This window comes from Diadema antillarum, unplaced genomic scaffold, assembly GCF_040938485.1.
Source record: "Diadema antillarum isolate AM-2024a unplaced genomic scaffold, OU_Dant_1.0 seq00000581_RagTag, whole genome shotgun sequence".
NCBI classification, from domain to species: Eukaryota; Metazoa; Echinodermata; class Echinoidea; order Diadematoida; family Diadematidae; genus Diadema; species Diadema antillarum.
The window spans coordinates 1,250,669-1,270,167 of record NW_027271515.1 but is presented as its reverse complement, the minus strand read 5'-3'; the positions used below and the strand labels follow the sequence as shown (position 1 = coordinate 1,270,167).

General features: G+C 41.0%; 1 protein-coding gene across 1 annotated transcript in view; it reads left to right on the top strand.

Annotated features, from left to right (window-relative positions):
• The window catches only part of LOC139735501 (uncharacterized), a 39,719-nt gene extending 21,354 nt beyond the window's left edge, over positions 1-18,365 (top strand). Inside the window, exons 2-4 of the mRNA XM_071646257.1 lie at positions 12,471-12,667; positions 14,540-14,911; positions 15,315-18,365. Of these exons, the coding sequence (XP_071502358.1) occupies positions 12,560-12,667; positions 14,540-14,911; positions 15,315-17,549 (2,715 nt within the window). The 5' untranslated portion in view covers positions 12,471-12,559 and the 3' untranslated portion in view covers positions 17,550-18,365. The remainder of the gene's footprint in view (positions 1-12,470; positions 12,668-14,539; positions 14,912-15,314) is intronic.
• Positions 18,366-19,499: the final 1,134 nt, after the last annotated feature.

The window sequence follows — 19,499 nt, the reverse complement described above, 5'->3', positions numbered from 1 at the left end:
AATGGTATGGTATTGGTGGAGATGTGGGATGGGCTTTTAACTTCTTGCAAGATACTAAGAAACCACTTATGAAATAGTACAGAGTATACCATTCAAAGATGAATTCAAAGTTTATTAGATGAAAATTGGTTTTGGAATGGCTGAGAGATCTAAAAACAAAGTAAAACAAAGTGATCGTTATAAAAGGTGGGTCCCACCTTTTATTAGGATCGCTCTTTTCAGATATCTCAGCCATTTCAAAACTAATTTTCATCAAATAAACATTGAATTCCTCTTGGAATTACATGCTCTTTCACATTTCATAAGAGGTTTCTCATTTTCTCACCAAGAAATGTTACAAACCTGAAGTAAAGTCTCAATCAAAACTGTATGATTCCTTTAACTGCACCATATGATGAATGTCATTTCAAGGGCACAATGTATATCAATTCAATTTGAGATATCTTTATAAAATACAAATTAAAACAATTTTGTGTCACACACAGTCTGCTCATCCCAATGGTACTTTAGTCCTTTGTATGAACATGTAGCATATATGATATTCCTTTAATATATACAGTGTAGTGTAATGGATGATAGACGTTCTTTAAACTGTTTTTCATAGGTAAAAACATAAGGCTTCTTTGTGTTACATTATTTTTGCAACTTATTGTGCTTTTACATTCTTCAGCTTAATTGTACATCTACTCAACAAACATCATAATATGCTATACATTATTCAATTGAAACTACCAATTTGGGACACAACACTGAAATATACAATTCAGCATTATAATTACCGCTTTCAAATTGAAATTTGTGTGAATTTGTAATGATACTATTCAGCTTCAACGTGCACAAGGTTAACAGGTTTCTCCTTTGGGTGAAAAGAAACTGTATCATGTCAAGTTTCTACAGCTGCAATTTTAGGCTAAAGCACGAGAGAAACGGTCTCTCCGCTCACTGCAGAGTTGGCCTGTCAACTTCACTCGTGATTGCCTCTTACAGGAAGTGCACAGCTTGGGGTGAAAGAACAGCATCCGGGTGGAGATATTTTTACAGATATCATTGAGAGAATAGGACTGTCAGCTTATTCTTTCCTCAACGTCTCGGTAATGACCTTACCCATCATATTTCTTTGCTGAGGGAGAAACCCTATAACAAATTTGTAGGTACTTGTACTGCCATCCTTGCATGTGTTTCAAAATAGTCTTTAGTAAATGATAGCTGCGAAGATATTTTGTAAAAAGATTTTCATCATGATTGTGTAGCAATATTGGTCATGCCTTTTATTGGTAATTATTTAAATATTTCACCAGATGGTCAATATAATAAACTTGTCTGCAAGTAAGGGTTTGCATTTGCATTACTCCTGGGCTGTACACTAACCCTTTTTAGCTCACCTGAGCCAAAGGCTCAAGTGAGCTATTGCGATCGCCCTTCGTCCGGCGTCCGTCGTGCGTCGTGCGTCGTCCGTCGTCCGTCGTCCGTCGTCCGTCGTCCGTCGTCCGTCGTGCGTCGTGCGTAAACTTTTTACATTTTCATCTTCTTCTTGAAAACCCCAAGACTGATTTTCATCAAACTTGGCAGGTAGCATCCCTAGGGGGTTAGGAACTCAATTTGTTAAAATGGGCACCATGCCCCACCCAGGGGGCCCCCAGGGGGGCCCAAACCCCCCAAAATTAAGGAATCTGTAAAAATCTTCTTCTCTAGAACCAGAAGTGATAGAGCTAAGTTAATACTATGAGTTAGTACATTGATGACTGTAGTTTCAAGTTTGTTCATGGCAGAATCAGGGGTGCCCCCCTTGGGACCCAGGGGAGGGGGGTGGGGAAGGGTTCTAATGGGGCCTAAATTGTACATTTTCATCTTCTTCTTGAGAACCCCATGACCCATTTTCACCAAACTTGGCAGGTAGCATCCCTAGGGGGTTAGGAACTCAATTTGTTAAAATGGGCACCATGCCCCACCTAGGGGGCCCCCAGGGGGCCCAAACCCCCCAAAATTAAGGAATCCGCAAAAATCTTCTTCTCTAGAACCAGAAGTGATAGAGCTAAGTTAATACTATGAGTTAGTACATTGATGACTGTAGTTTCAAGTTTGTTCATGGCAGAATCAGGGGTGCCCCCCTTGGGACCCAGGGGAGGGGGTGAGGAGGGGTCCTAATGGGGCCTAAATTGTACATTTTTATCTTATTCTTGAAAACCCCATGACCCATTTTCACCAAACTTGGCAGGTAGCATCCCTAGGGGGTTAGGATCTCAATTTGTTAAAATGGGCACCATGCCCAACCCAGGGGGCCCCCAGGGGTCCCAAATCCCCCAAATGAAGGAATCTTTATAAATCTTCTCTAGAATCAGAAGTTATAGAGCTGAGATGATATTATGAGTGAGTACATTAATGACTGTAGTTTGAAATTTGTTCATAGGAGATCCAGGGGTGCCCCTCTTGGGTAGGGGGGGGGGGGGTGGTTGGAAGGGTCCAAATGGGGGCCTGAATTGTACATTTTCATCTTCTTCCTGAAAACCTCATGATGGATTTTTGTCAAACTTGGCAGGTAGCATCCCTAGGGGGTCAGGATCTCAATTTATCAAAATGGGCACCATGCCCCACCCAGAGGGCCCCAGGGGGCCCCAATCCCCCCAAATTAAGGAATCTTTAAAAAATTGGGCCCTTATTGTACATTTTCATCTTCTACTTGAGAATGCCTGGTCAAATTTTAATTTAGATTAGTGACTGCGTGAAAGGTGAACTTGCGATACTCCGGTGAGCGCTAGACCCGCGGGTCTCTTGTTTTCTACTGGTCCAACCTGTCTGTCGGACCAGTAGGTACCCAGTTTTTCTATTTTTTACTGGTCCATTCCTGAAAAAGTTACTGGTCTGACAGTGATTTTTACTGGTCCTGGACCGTCGGACCAGTGCCAGTGTGCAGCATTGATTACTCACATGAGGTTCATGGAAAGACGTTATGTAGCAGACTCAGACAAGCTGGCGTGTTTATTTTTGGTTCTTGGAACAGCCATAGGTATGAAGTCGCCTATTTGAACCTGTTTCTGAGAAAGCTACACTCCTTTTTTTGTAATGACCATGTTTCTCGTGGGAGTAGCTTTCGGGGAGGGAGGCTCTTGAACATTCTGCCTGCGTGAGTGCACACTGCTCTACGTCTGCGTCTACGCATTTCCAGTTCGATAAGTCGACAAGATATTAATTTGTGGGATTCCTGCCAAGTGAGAGGTAGATCCAACCGGCACTTCCACTGCATCCCGCTGGGAGACGATTCACCGTGAAAGACGTGAAATGTTTTAAAAGGCTCCAAATCTCCGCAAGAAACTGGTCATAGAGTAATTTGTCACAGGAGTCATGCCTGATTAAGGTTGTCTTTGTATAGTATCCCATTATTCTTTTATGGATAATCATTTGAGTAGATTGTGAAGTATGATTTGCATCTAAAGCATGGTTTTGATTTCACCATAAGTCATCTCCACATAGAGACAAATGGCACGTTGAACAGAAATATGATCACCGGATTTCATGGTTATTTTGGTTTTACATCAATATGCTTCAACTATCTGTTCATTGTATGCCAATCTTTAGACTCCTTATATATGTGCTTTGCCCTTGTGCAGATTGTGTTCAAAGGGATGTCTATGTGAAATATTGCAGTTTTTGCTTCTGTTCACGTCCTAAACCACATTTGGTTAGAATATTGCAATGTGCATGACTGTACAGTTACGTAAAGTAGGCAGTGTGCATCAACTCAATCCTCCACCATTTATAAAGGTTTGATTTGGTGCTCATTGCAAGATCTGTCGTTGTCATGGGATACTGATAGCAAATTACACCAGTGGTATCATGTGTTAAATGGAGACATTGCATTGAGTGAAATCATTGTCCTTTTCAAGGCCAAAGCACAGTTCTTATTGAGGGGCGTGAACAATATGGACATTGCTTATTGTTAAATGGTAATGGTAATGGTTTATTTAAAAGTTCATTTGCAGCCATGGCGATGGCTGAATTGCAGAATTTTGTACAATATTATATTTCATTTTATAATAACATACATAATCATACAATCATTCTTCGATTAAAATATAAAACTACACAATTATAAAAAGACACCTGATTACCAAAATATCAAAATTAATCAAATACACTTGTACATACACATTTAAAAAGCTGCGAGAAAAATTTAACATAATCTTCATGTCACCCTCATATATGTATACACAAACTTTATAGACTAAGATATATCAAATATACACAAATCATTATACTTCTCCAACAACTTTCAAATTTTGTTTGTACATGTACTGGAAAAAAAAATAAGGCGGGCAGTGATGACATAAGAGATATTAAACACTTGTGTATGGAGACGGAGAGAGAGAAACACAGAATGGGTAGGAAGGAGATAGCAAGAGAGATAGAAAGAGACAGAAGAGAATACTTGGAATGAGATGTACAAAGAGATATAAAATAATGAATCTATTTCTTTTTCATCTTATATTTCTATTAGAATCATCATTTCAATCCATATAATCTTTTAACATTACTATCTTTTTAACAATATTATATATCATTAATGGTCAAAATTATACAAAAACCGAAATACCTTATACATATAAGGGGGGCGGCTACCCACGCATATGCAATAAGCATACAAACATAACAACATTCATTTATATTTCACATTTCAATTATTCTCATAACAATTAAGATTATTTTCTAATAATAATCTGAATACATGAGCTCAATCATTATCACACAATAATCTCCATTTAATTCATTATCATTATTATTAAAAAAAAGTATGTGTGTTATAAGAATTGCACTGTCTTGAAAAAAAATATGAAATTGTCAATATAAATCGTATGATGAATATAAAATTTCAATTTTATGAATGCAGGTGTAAAATATACACAAAATATGTGGATCAGAAAAAAAGAAATATTCCGAAAAAAATCACAGAAAATATTGCAATATCATAACATTCAGGAATAATTATTGCACAACAGGAGTATTGCAGAAATGTGGCTTGCTAAATTTCAATCACATATTATAACCACTGCTGGACGGGGAGGGCGCCCCATGAAACCGTATCAAACAGACATGTTGCTTGGTGAACTCGATGTAGAGGTATGAACATTGCAACTGAATCTCAAATATTGATAACCAATAAACTCTGAACGCCCCTGAGAACCATATTTGGATGGTGATTACAAAACGTTGCACTATTTCGCATAAAAGTAGTTTGAAGAGAGGGGAGAGAGAGAGATAGGAAGAAAGAAGCGAGAACGAGAGAGAGAGAGAAAGAGATAGGAGAGCGTGAGATAGGTATAAAAGCCCATTGACATAATATTAATGCCTCATAAATAGTGCAACCGAACAATAAAATGTAAATTATGTAACATACAACCAATCTGCAACTTAATTTTTAGAATATACCATACAAATAATATAATATTATCAACCTGATTAAAATGAATTCAACAAATCAATGAGATACGGTACTGAACTGTTGCAGAATCACTGAGTTTTGCGTCTTAATTGTTCTCTGACATTTGATTTGCGTAAATATCTAATGTTCTTCCATAGGGGTATGAGGTAGGAAACCTTATCATTTGAAACCATTTTCTCAAATCTTAAAAGAATGTATCAAATCATTTGCCTCAGAGTTTCAGAATGGGAAAAAAGTACTTCCTCCTCTGCTTTCATAGTTTTGCATAGCATCTTTGAAAACACCATCTGAACAAAGATTGGTCAGTCTAGCTCTTTCCTGCTGAGGTAGTATTCAGGCAAGGTAAAGTGTATCCCATAACTTTTCATCGAAATGAATCAACAGATTTCTTGGTATTATACTCTTCTTTCCTCATTCTACTGCATCCATCTCGATATGAGCACCCGGCAGTGGCTTGTCTGAAGTGGCCCAAGGGTATTTTACTGGTGCTTCGGTCACCCTTTCTATGGTGGGATCCTGTTTGTGTTTCCCAGGGATCGAGGGAAAACCCCAAAGTGTCTTGCATGATGCAGAATGAGGTTTTTACCTACCGCACCCCTGAGACTTGTGGTGAGAATCCTGCTCCTGCAAGTATGTAGTTGTCCAAGGCCAAATTTATGGATACATGGGAATGTGAATACCAAGTATCAGTGGTAAACCATAACCTGTTCCATAGTGTGTATAAATCTGGAAGAAATAGACAGGATACAGTACTTCCTTTTTCTATTAGCGATGAAATTAGTTTGTTATCTGCATGGAAGACATCTCAAATGAAGAAAATTAATTTTCTGTCAACATCACTAAAGGAAGAACTGTGACAGATCTGGAAGTAAGATGTACACAAAAATATTGCATAGAAACCAAAATATTGTCAATCAAAAGTCAAAGGAGGATGAATTTGCAAGTCCCACATATGTATTTTTCTATTGGTGCATTGTCTTGTCATGAGAAATCCCTTTGCTTTCTTTTACACATTCACTTTACCCACAGGTTACCTGGTCACTTTTTTCTTCCACTTTTATGCAGTCTTCAGCACATTTTTTTTTTTAATTGTAAATTTGCTCTACAGTGTAGTTGCTCTCCCAATTAATAATGGTTCATGCAAAGAATTTGTTAGTCAAACATTTGCTGCAAACTCTAACGAACATTTCTGTAATTAGGTATTTGTCACTAAAAACCAATATAGTGTGGCAAAAATGAGGTATGTACACTGGCATGTATGATATGTTAATGAATATGTTGTATACATGAATATTTGACCAAAAAAAAAAAAAAAAAAGGAGAGAGAGCCTTTGCCTGGAGAAAGTAAATTGCATTATATTTTTAGTACAGTCTTGAAAACCTGGGCGGACCTGTTCAGTGTAACATGTGTGCCTGAGATTTATGCTCATACTGCTTACAGCTTGCAAGGACTTTAGAAAACTGTATTATGTGCTAATAAAATAGAGAGTGAGAGTAGATACTCGATATATTCCATCTTATCATGGCCGTGTTATGCCTAATTTATATGCATACGTGAAAGCCTTTTCAGATTATCAGCTCATGCTCATGGCGTTTGTCTGTTTAGCAAAGGAAGGTAGGAAGCTCACTTCAGCTGCAATCTGTAATCCTTCCTCTGTTATCTTTACAATTGATTACAGATTCATATTGTGTGCACAGTGTGTGTGTGTGTGTGTGTGTGTGTGTGTGAGCTTTCGAAGAGAGGGTGCAGATACATGTTGGTAAAAAAATTCCTGAGATGATTTGTCCTCAGATTGTATCAAAATAACATCATGGTCTTTGGTAGTCAAACTGTCATTTTGTGCATCATTTTGTCAGATATTTGAAACAGGGAGAGAAGGGGGGGGGGCATGGGAGAGATCTATGGCTTTAATCATCTGCGATATGTGAGACACAAGTGTGAATGCGAATGTGCTTGTATTAACTTTCATATGTGTGTGTCCATCCAGGAAGACACAGTGACTAACTATGAACTCCCCCTAACCATGGATATCTCCAATGACAGTGATGGGTGATTTACACTGTAAATCATATCAGATGTACTGTATCAATCAGTCCAGATTGATTAGCATGTAGGCCTGTCCAATAAGTAGACGACTACAGATTTTGATTACGATGCAATGAGGATCACTCACAGTGTTTCCCCAAATACTTTACCATTGACTCACTTGTTTGGATGTTCCTTAAAGCCGCTTCGTCTGGTCAGTTTATTCTGTCTTTATTTATCATAATGTGGTCGTGTGATTGTGTGGATTTGTGTGATTTGAGTCTTAACAACCTTAATGTTTAATGCTACTGTTCTCATACTGGCTTTCCTGAATAAGCTTTCTTGCCCCTAGACTTGTCATTAGCTGTCTCCATGGCAACAAGAGTCCATGCAAGGGACGATAAAAAGGAAGTGGTATATCATTAATGAGGAATGTATTCCTACCAGGAAATTGGTGTTTGTAGCTGATTACCAGCAATCTTTTAAATGTCAAATGTGCTTACTCCCTGAGCTGAAAGTTCAGAATTTCAGTCAAGTTACCAAGCTCATTTTCATTTTCACTTTCAATCTTAAAGGAATCATATAGTTTTGGTCGAGACCTTGTTTCAGGTTTCTAACATTCTAACTGACAATGAATTGGAAAATCTGATATAATGTCTTTGAACTGACATGGCCACAGAGTAACATTGACCATTTACAATGATGATGGTGATTACAGTAGCAGGTGTAGTTGTCATGACAGTGGTAATAATGATGATTGGTTTGCTGTATGGCTGTTGTCATAGTAACTGCAGTCATTGAAACTCGCCATTCTTGAATAGAGCTTTATGAAGTAATATCCTGATTGCACACCATAGACTCTGTAGGGATCATGCACAGGATTTCCTGTGATCCTTTGCAAGTGCTGTAGGTGCTTGGGAGGTTCCATGACATTTGCTCCTGGGGCATTTGCTCCCATGAAATATCTGCATGCTAGGTCAGGCGTAAATTCAACCCACAAATATAACCCTTACCCTAATCCTAGTCCTCACATCATCAAACTAGACATAAAACCCTATCATAACCTTAACCCAAACCCTAAGTCCTTGGAGAAAATATGACCAGAGCGGCTTTCACAGGAGCAAACGTCGTCGTGTTGCCCGCTCAGGAACACCTGTACAATGTATGATTGATTGTGCAGCATCTTGAGATGTCCATATGACCCTGTCCATGGTCCTTTAAGCCTAATATTGCCCCTTATGGCCTGTAAGAGTCTGTACAAGGTCTCTGTGATCTGGGCCCTGTTGCATAAAAGGTTGCAGTCAAACGTAAGTCAGAAAATCAAATATAAGTCAGGTATAGCCAATCTGAATTGTGACAAATATTTAAAGGCATGGTGCACTGTGACTACATAAAGTTACCTCAACTCTCTGTCATTCAGTGTAGAACACTGATACAGACTAAGTCTACGAACCCCATGCAGTACCTTACAGTGCACTGTCTGGTTCCAGTGGGCTTTCCTCTTTCTTTTTTTTTTCTTTCTTTTTTTAGCTTATAAAATACATGGCTTTTAAACTACTTGGAAAAGCTGTGTAGAAAAACTCACAAATCACGTTGTCAACCAAGGATTAGGGCCTATGTGATCAAGGATGTGGTGCTGCTACTATTGTGGTACCTGGTAGAGTCAAACCTGTCTGATATAGCATCCACCCAAGGGATACGAAAAAGTGGCTGTTCTCGACCGTAATAGGGCAGTTACCTCCTACCCCTAAATACTGATTAGTGATAAGGTTAGAGTAAGATTAGGGTTAGGGTTAGGTTTAGAGTAAGGAGTTTGGTTTAGGGTGAGGATTAGGTTCAGGATTACGATTAGGGTTAGGGTCAGGGCAAGGGTATGGGGTGATTGCCCTAGACCCATTATCGACAGATTGCTGCTATAGACAGGGTCTTTAACATGGCTTTCTTTTAAGGGGGACTTTCTTTTTCTTCTTCTTTTTTTCTCAGTGACTGTACAATAGCAGGTGGCTGCTATAGACAGGTGGCCACCATAGCAGGTGTGAGTGTGCTAGCTTCATATTAAATTTAGTGTTGATATACATGGAGGTAGTTTTGACCAGTACTGGTCATGGGATCACAGGGAGTCTTCCTTCAAAAGTGGCTTCTAATGTGAATAATGTATTCTCCTGCACTGTTTTGAGTTAGACTCATTCGTCTTGGCACTCTGTGCCGAGTGAAACTGAAAGAGACAGATGTAACTGGAGATATGTGAGCAGGATATGACCAAAGATACTGTATGTCCTCTCTGTCACATTAAATGGACCAGTAGTCTTATCAGGAGCATATTACAGTAGAATTAATCCATCCAGGGTGTTCTGATGTTTTGGCCTGATCTATAAAATATCGGTTGTACTTTTCAGGTACTGCAATTCTTATGAAATTCCATGGCAATGTTGATTCTTTTTATCAACTTTATGAAGATTTCTTGTCCATTTCTACATTGGTGGAGAAGAAGGTTACAAAAATTCATGGTGTCACAGTATTGAAAAGATATGTATAGAAAAAAAGAAATAGAAATCCACAATTTTTTTTCCTTTCAAAAGTACACATTACCTCAACTTATTACTGACAAATTTCATGTTCAGGGAAATATTGCATCTGCCTTCTGATAGAGGTAAGTCCAGTGCTCTTTCATTAGACTTAAAAACTAAAAATATGTTGAGTTTTCCTTATATTTCCTGTGCACTACCGTGTCATCATGAACAGTTGTAGCCTCGTTATTCAGTCATGGCAGCACCAAAACTTTAAAAAAAAAAGGGAAAAAAAAGAAAGAAAGATAATAATGATAACAGTTTTTGCACTAATTGTCCAATTTCCTCTTACTTGGTTGATGTGATCATCTACTATTCATCCATTCCCGGAATCCACCTGAATTTTAGTGATGACTTCCCCATTAGTGCTGTCCTGGTATTTCTTGAACAATACTTCAGCCTTCATTTTAGCTTCCTAGGATAAGTTCAAGGCTCTTCTTTGGAAAAGAGCTCTCTGTTGTGAGGCCCAGAGAACACTTTATATGAATTTTAGACAGAACCTATTGTAAGGCCTTACATCTCATGTTACTCCCATTTTCCGGTAAGGAATTAACACTCTTCAGATTGTGTGCATGGCACGTAATTCAGAGTTTCATGCAAGCTTTGTGACCTACTTTTTGCAGAAAGCTAATATTCTTGATTCTATTCCCTGGAAAATTTTGTGATCATTATTTTCTAGATCCCCTGTTCTGCTGGCAGTCCTAAGATAATGGGTACTCGCCAGCTGAGTTATTGAGTGCAGCGTCTGTCAGATGAAATGATTCCATACAAGGATGCTGTGATTTTTTTTTCTTTCCATGTACTGGAAGCAAGCAAAAAGAACCATGCCAAGACTTTGTTTTATTGTACTATCATGCCTTCAGGCTTTCTTCTGTTGTTGAAATATAATAGATCTCCACTGCATAGTTGATTTCTGTATAACTGGTGCTCTCTGAAGTAATTTCATTATCATTATTGTTGTCATTATTGTCTTTATCATTATTATTACTAACGTCATTGTAGTCATTATTATTTTGTGATTTTTTAGAATACTTCGTTATTTGAAGCAATTTTGTGTCTGTCATATTTCTGTCAAAAGTACCCAGCAATTCGCACTAGGGCAGTAAATTGATCAGTTCAGTGAAATGTTTGGGTTGTCTTTGTGTGGTCGAGGTGATTAACCTGGTGTTTGTTTTGTGATACAATGTGCATGTAGTATTTCCAACCTTTTGCTACCAAAGTGCAGTTTACTGGTGCATTCACATGGTGCTTTAATATCCTTGATGATAGTCACATAGTTCAGCTCACAGTGAGCTAGACTCAATGATGAAATTAGGAACTGCAGTGCCCAGTCTGCAATGACCCCCATTTTACGCATACTGTAAAACCCAAATATTAGGGCAATGAAAGTTTCGCTGATTGGAGCAGACAGCATTTTTCACGGCATGAAACTTTTGTGTTAGTGCCAATGGCATTCAATGCATTGTGTAGGAAAAGCCTTTTGTGTGCATTTTACTTGAAATCACAAATCTTGGCTCCTGGCAAAATTTATGAAAGTTTCATGCGCATGAAAATTTCTGGTTTTACAGTACTAAGCATTTGTCTGCAGGTGTTCGTTCACTTCAAGTAGTTCAGCACTCAGGACGGTCAAGTCTTACTATGCACTCCTTGTTAACTGTGTTTACATGGGCCTATGAACTATGACACTACTGTAAACGTGGAAATTTTCGCGGTACATTAATTTTCGCGGATTTCGCGCTACGTTCGGCTAGCGCGAATTCAAAAACGCGCGAATATATCTTCGTAATTTTCTACGCACATTTTGAACGGCCTGGTGCGCTTCGTCGATGATACTGCTACGTAGTACAGACATGTTTACGCATATAATAGCAGTATCATCGCACGCACCGCACGCACCGAGCCCACGGCCGATTGGTGTGCTACATCCCCGCGACTACAGTATAGTCCTACAGAACATGTATCGAGTAAAATACATGTACAGTACTACGTAGTTGAGCGCTTGTACTCGCACTCGCGCCGCTCGCTACGTCGCTTATCGTACGCTGGCATCGCTGGATGAAAACAGCGACTGTGTATTAACCCGCTGCCGAGCGCGAATTTAAGAACCCGCGAATATGTTTTCGAGCCGCTCAGCGCGAAAAATTAATCGCGCGAAAATATTGACGTTTACAGTATTTGGGGGATACCACTATCGTTGAACCACACATGTTCTTTATACCAGAAGATTTCTTGTAGGGTACCAGCACTGTGCTAACTTTGCATTAGCCATCTACAAGGTCCATTCATGTGGTTCCTCACTGGAATGTTAGAGGCCCCAGGAGCTCTGATATCAACATAGTTAAGAACTACAAGTTAACTTGGATACTAAGCTACTAAGGTAACTCCCTCTGAACCTAACTATGGTCCTCAAACTTGCATTTGTATGTTTCTCATTGTCCTCCAGGGTAAATTGATTGAGCGACATTGCAGCTATTCACGGGAACCATGCCAGATGGGTGAGAATTTCAGGCAGGACATCACATAATACCAACCATGACTGAGCAGAGGGAATCGGGGAGTCCCACTGCGGACCCCTTCGCTGAGGTCCGGGTCATTGACTCCCAGCTCCAGCACTTCAGAAACTACATCGACCTCATCCAGGTACATGTTTCTTAGTGACATGAAGACAATTTAGGCCACTGAAATTTGTGTACAAAAAAAAAAGATACTATCAAACCTAGATGTTTTGGAACTGCTCATGGGAAATACATACAGAAGACAACTTGTACACATATGTGGACACTATGTACAAGTTGGCAGCCAATTTGATATCACATAATCTATAGCCGTTATCATGCATGTAATTCCCAGACATACAGTGAACGACAGAGTTCCATTACAACAAGTAAAAATTCAGATCCCCAAATTACCATCTACATATTTTATTTTAAAATCCGCTGTTTGGCTATAACAAAATTTTGATGTAACGAAAGAGAACTGCCGGTCCCAAGGATTTTGTTATAAGGGGAGTTGCCTGTATATGAAAGCAAAAGGTCACAAGACGTCATTAATCGTCATGTTTTAGAAGTGAATGAGTGCGAAAAGAAGTGTTGTCACAGCCCCCTTTTCTCTTGGTATGGTTCCGAAAGAAGAGCCACTGTGTGAGATGCAGGAATTGCTGTAGAAAACATACTGTATAAGCTGTTATTTTCACGTACAGATATTTTTGTGAATGAGGAGGTCTCAGACACTTTCATGAGATGTTGTTTTCACGAATAGACACCACCAAGGCTATTGTAAGTGCACTATTACCCGAGGGCATGGCAATATTTTCTTGTGTTGATAAATTTGCGGTCCAACATTAATTTGCAAAATTCACAAAAATAATACCCTCGCGAAAATAGCAGCTTTATATACAATAGTGACCTAGAGGAAGCTGACAAATAGAACTCAATGTGAAACCTGTGGCAGCCGGACACTGTAAAGCATTGTCCAGGAGATAGAAAGCATGTAGCTGCAGCCCTGCAAGGTAGAGTTTATAGTGTGTGCATGAAAAAAGTGACCATTAAGACTGGTTTGACTGTATGTGTGACAATAGCCGTGGTCACCCTACACGAAAGTACACAGTTTCACTACCCGATCTTTTGCTCCTCGTAGTTTGGGCAGTGTGACCACAAACTTCTTGAGAAGTTACCAGTAAAACTTCCTGCGAAACTTCCTGCATGGACATGGTTACACATAATTACATTTTTATATTTAAAGAGACCAAAACTTTGGTTAGCTTTGCATCGCTCAAACTACGCTGAAGTTTTGTTGGTAGTGTAACCACGTGCTCAGACTTTTGTGTACACTTTCCTCATGCCTCATAGCTGTAAGAAGCAATGTGCATTCTCCATTTTTACCCCACTCTTGCAGTATGAGATAGAATGTCATTATGTATAATGTCTGTGTCTGTATTTAGTGAAACTGAATGTAATGATTTTGACTATAGAGAACAGGATCTGTAGTGTATGCTACTTCATAGTGAGGACAATGATTGAGTGGTTACAGGCAAACACACAGACATGGTGGCCTGTTGTTGACTCTGTATCCATGGGATCTCATGGTGTACCCAGGGAATCTCTTGGTGTACCGAGGGGATCTTACAGTGTACCCAGGGAATCTTTTGGTGTACCTAGGGGATCTCATGGTGTACTCAGGGGATCTTACAGTGTACCAAGGGAGGCTCATGGTGTACCCAGGGAGGCTCATGGTGTACCCAGGGGATCTTATGGTGTGCCCAGGGGATCTTACGGTGTACCCAGGAGATATTTCATGGTATATCCTAGGGGACCTCTTGTACGCTGGGGATCTCATGGTATATCCAGGGGATATCTTTTGGTGTACAAAGGGGATCTCAAGCTGTACCCAGGGTATAATCTTGTGTGGCCATTGGATATTTTATGATGTACCCAGGGGATCTCACAGTTGTACCTCCTCCTCCGGTTGGTTGACTGAAAGTGACACCTGTTTACAATTCTGTTGCTCCTGCAGGTCTTCAAGTGCCGTATCTGTTCCTTCTGCAGTCCCCTTGAGCATGTCATTGCCAGCCACATGTCTGAAGTGCACTTCCCTCGCCGCTGCTTTCTCTGCAAGCAGTGCCTGTTTGTCTTTGAGGACCGGTCCCAGCTCAACAGCCACCTGGACTCCGCCCACGGCACCCGCAGCATTGCAGTGTGCTTTGGCGAGACCGGACCCTATGCCAACTCACCACCAACTTGGCACGTGGGAGTAGGCCGCTCCTCAGAGGATGACGAACAGCTGTCAAGGCAGAGTACTGAAGAGCAGACAGAGAATGAACCCCACAATGGGCGGGTCACATCCAGCACAGGCAATCTGGCCAACTTACCAGATGGAGGGCAAATGGTGAGATTTCTGTCAGCACTTTGACTTTTTGTTAAATGGCATGAATTCGCAAAGTTCTACATTTCACTTTAACAAGCTTTCTCTACTCTTGAAGTGTCCCTTCTCATACTTGCTTCCATCTTTGTTCAAATAATAGGCAGTATTAAACCAGAATTTTTGAGGATCTTATTTATGATTGCAGAAGCAGAAGTAAATGACTCTCTATTTGGTAACAATTTGCAAGCCTTTGATTTGCCCAGACTTTTCAGTGTTCAAAGACAAAGGGGAAATCCCCAAGGAACTTATCATTCCTCATACATAAGACTCTGATAGTATTGAGAGGTTGTAGAAAAGAAGGTTGTAAACTTTCCACCTATAACTTTCAGTCATCACTGATTCAAGGTTTATCTTGTCTGTCTATTAGGAACGTGGCAACAGTGCTTCATCACTCAGTGTTCCAGCAGAAGGGGAATTTCTGAGGGGAACACCTACAGCTTGTGAGAGTCGCCAGGAGCAGGTGCTGTCAAGAGGCAGCTCTTGCAACCCCTCCACCACAGACCAGGACCTGTCAGCCACCGCTGAGCCTAATCCCATCCTCCTCACCCAGCAAGACAGCTCCCAGGAGCGGACCTCAAGGCAAACCTCTGAAGAGTCCCCATACCAGCCAAATGCAGAGACGCCCAAGCTGCCAGAAGTTGGTAAAGAGAACTACATCAAAGTTGAACCAGTCAGCCCTGTGCGGATTATGTGCCCCAAGCGCAGAAGACTGCTACAAGCTTCCTACTCAGGGGAATCCACTGACATTGATGCAGAAGGAAGAAATAATAGTGAGTCAGCCAGTCGCCACAGTCCCTCAGTTCACCCATCCCAAAACACAGATGCCTCACAGCGAAACAGTGCAGCAGAAGAAGCGACCAAGCAAAGCCCACCTGTACCAGCAGGTAGGGGCGGTGCGACTGGACGGAGACCAGAATCTGTCCTGCGTGGGCTTTTGCGGCGACAAGAAACCATAGAGGATATGGATGCTGAAGTGCCATCAGATCCTAGTGGTGAGAAGTCACCTCCCCAGGAACCACAAAACATGACTCGCTCAGCCAGCCTCACTGACTCGTCTCTTCCATACAGCCGGGAGTCTGCACTGCCACGCCAGAGCTCAGAGCCGATCATTTCTCATGCTGAGAGACAAGGAGAGACTGTGGAAAACAAGAGTCATGATGCCTTATCACCAATTTCAGTGGACAACAATAATGGTGAATCGGCTAGGAAGAGCATGCTGCATGATTTGGTAAGTCGGACTGTGCCCAAGAAGTCTGAGCGAAGATGTTCTGAAGGCACCATCTTCAGGAAGACTGGAAGCATTGATGAAACCTCAACTCGCCAGCCAGCCCCTCGTAGTAGCAGGCAACGCAGTTACAGTCTCACAGAGGGAGACGCGCGGTTGCCCCCTAATAGCATTGCTACGGACTTGTCAAATCAGCAAGCCTCAGAAACTCCACAAGAAAAAGAGCCATCACATCCCCCAATGACATACCGTCCCCGTGAACATACACGGATGGCCTCTTCCTTCTGGCCAAGGTATCCTGGTCTTGTTTATCCACCTTTTGCAGTTGACAATGACCCTACTAAAATTTGGAGAAGTTTCCCCCCGTACCAATCACAAGCAAGTGTTCAGAGTGAGCCTCCTGTTCCGTCGAGACCCCACTCTGAACATGGCAAGGTTCCCATGCCAACCCAAATGTCCGAGGACTCATTTTTGTACAATTACCTCAGACACCCCAGTAATATGGGACCGAAGCGTAAGCACAATCCAGCTGCCTTGAGTACCCAAAATTCTGCTGATGCAGTTGCCCCAGGTTGGCCAGGTGAAAATCAGTTTGCCGATGCTGGTAGAGTAGGCATGGTTGGACATCACGGAGTTCCATGGCACCACTACCACAGGGGATTGCAACATCACATGTTGATCAGGCAGAATGCTGATGACAAGTCAGCATCACCCAGCATCACCAGCACATCACACAGACCTGGGCGTAAACCGGACAGTTTCATCTACTCCAACCTAGAGAGATCTCCATCCATGCAGGGTGGTGGGGAGATGCGGAGCTTTGAGAGGAGGCGGCCACCCATGCTGGAGCATGGTGGAAGCAGTGAGTCCAGCCAGGAGCTGGTGCAGGTGGAAGACATCACACGTCAAGTGCACCGAGCCATCAGTGGGTCTTCTGGTCTCTACTCTGGAGAAAGAGCTGCTGTGGCATGGAGCGACCAGTCATCAGGGAACAATACCTCACAGGAGGAGCAGAGTGGCAAGGACACGGACTTGAAGAAGCGCAGCCGGAAGTCCACTTTCAACATCTATCGGGAGATTCCCGAGAGGAAGCGGAAGCTCGACCGCGACGAGGAGGAACGCATCAAGAGCAGCTACAACGCCGATGGCAGTTTTGACTACTTCTCGCTGACTGGCTGGAAGGCGTACAAGTGCGAGCTGTGTAAGAAGCGGCGGTTCAAGACTGCTTCCGAGCTAGAGGAGCACAAGCGACGCAAACATTCCTTGCACCACACCCACATTGGCAATGCTTCTTCGTCATCATCATCTGGTGTAGGGGCCTCTCTGGATGAGACATCCAGTAGCCCACAGCTGACGCCACAGCTGTCTAACGGCTGAAGAGTTCATTGGTGATCGGAGAGTGTTTTCAAAGGGAGATTTCCTGCTGAGATTGGCAGGCGAGTTTGCCTTCTTTCTGCTCAGATGGTTTGAAGCGTTATTGTATGCAGTATGAATGATTACTGGAACAGCTCTTTAAACGCTGTTCTGATGAAGTCAGGTTGTTTGGTCCTCAGAGGAAAGGGTTGTATGAACTGCTACTTAACTGTGACGACAGGCTTTGGCCTTAATTCATGTTTGAAAGAGCATGATCGCCATGTATACAAGCAGAATAGAAGCTTGCACAATTAAGCAGGGCGTATGGATAGTTTGTACTATGTGTTGTCATCTTTGTTCACAAGAATAGTGCTTAAACCTAGACTTGATGTCACTGTAAGAAAGTGTGTATATTGTATTGATGTATATGTCCCATTGGTGTTCACGCCAGCAAAAATTTTATCTATTATACAAGGTGCAATTCTTATTTTCAGTGTTAAAGCAAATTTTTTGTAATGTGCAATGCTAGTATGGACTAGTATGTGCACTGTGATTTTGAACTTGTGAAGTTATCAAAGCATGGTTGGAAAATATGTGAAGGTACTTTTGTGTTCAATTTTTAACATGCAGTTTTTATCATTATCAATTCTTAAGCACTGATAGAAGTCCATTTTTTAATTTGTATGTTTTGTGGATAATACATGGTACAGACAGACAGCTTCTAAGCTTTGCAGAAAAGTTATTGGAAGTTATTAAAGGTATTGACATAGTTTGTAGGATAGAGATTTTGAGTGTGCCTGTGAAAAAAAAAAAGTGCAGCTGATATGAGATGTAAAAACTACACCAATAAGATATTTCTGTGCTGAGTTGCATTTTACATATATCCCCAAATCATGTCAAATCAAATTTGTCTGTTTTTCTTGACAAACTGTTAGGATGCTGCAATATCTTAACTTATTTCACCAGAAGAGAATACACACACCTGCTACTGATACCAATAAACCAACTGATGCTTAGCTGCAGAACAAGCAAAGCCACACAAAAGAAAGAAAAAGAACTTTGATGTATGCTCTCTGATTCCTGTTTGCGATTAAGATATTGTGCCATTTGGTATAACTTGAGAGCAGGAAACCGGTCATCAAATGCAGAGACATCTCGCGCAAACTTTTCGACAGTAAAATTGAAACAACCCACCAGGCCGAATGCTGCTGTAATGTAAATGCTGCGACTTTGTGCTTGACCGATACGTTTTCTTGGAAATCAGTGTAGTACAACAGGGCTTGCAGCAGTGCGTGCCGTTCATGGTGGAAATGTGATGCCACGTGTAATTTCAGACATTTGTAGCTGTGAATATCGTATGCCTGGTCTATTTCAATGTGTAGATTACCTACTTGGGATCGCATGAGTGTGTGTTGATGAGTAAATGCTAGTTTCATTTATGAAGTAATGTAATTGTGGATATTTTGTCACTGGAAATAGTAAGGGAGACATCTGTACGATTCCTGTTTGAATTTCTTTGCAGCAGAAATTCTTCCTTCAGATTATTTTCTGTAAGAAGCATTTTAAAAACATTACCAAAGTCTTGATAAGATTGTATTTATTGTATTTTCTTTTGACTATCCAGAGGCAGTAAATGCACACTGGAATGCACAGAAATACCTACACAATCCTATAGGTCTATTTTTATTTTTATTTATATGTTTATCTTTTTTTTGGAGGGGGGGGGTGTCGGTGAACAGGGGAGGGTTTAGGGAGGAGAGCTTAACAACAATAGCTTCTCCTGGGACTATGTTCATAATGTGGTGAGCATACATGAGAATGCTCAACAAAACACATACCAAATTTACTCCTAGCTGAGTATGGGAGTAGGAATGTGGCTATTCATCAGGGGTGTACTTTCTGTCATTGTACCGTTATCTGTTGGGCACAGGTACACTTTGTCTAATAATGGCACACTACAGATTGGGCATGGTT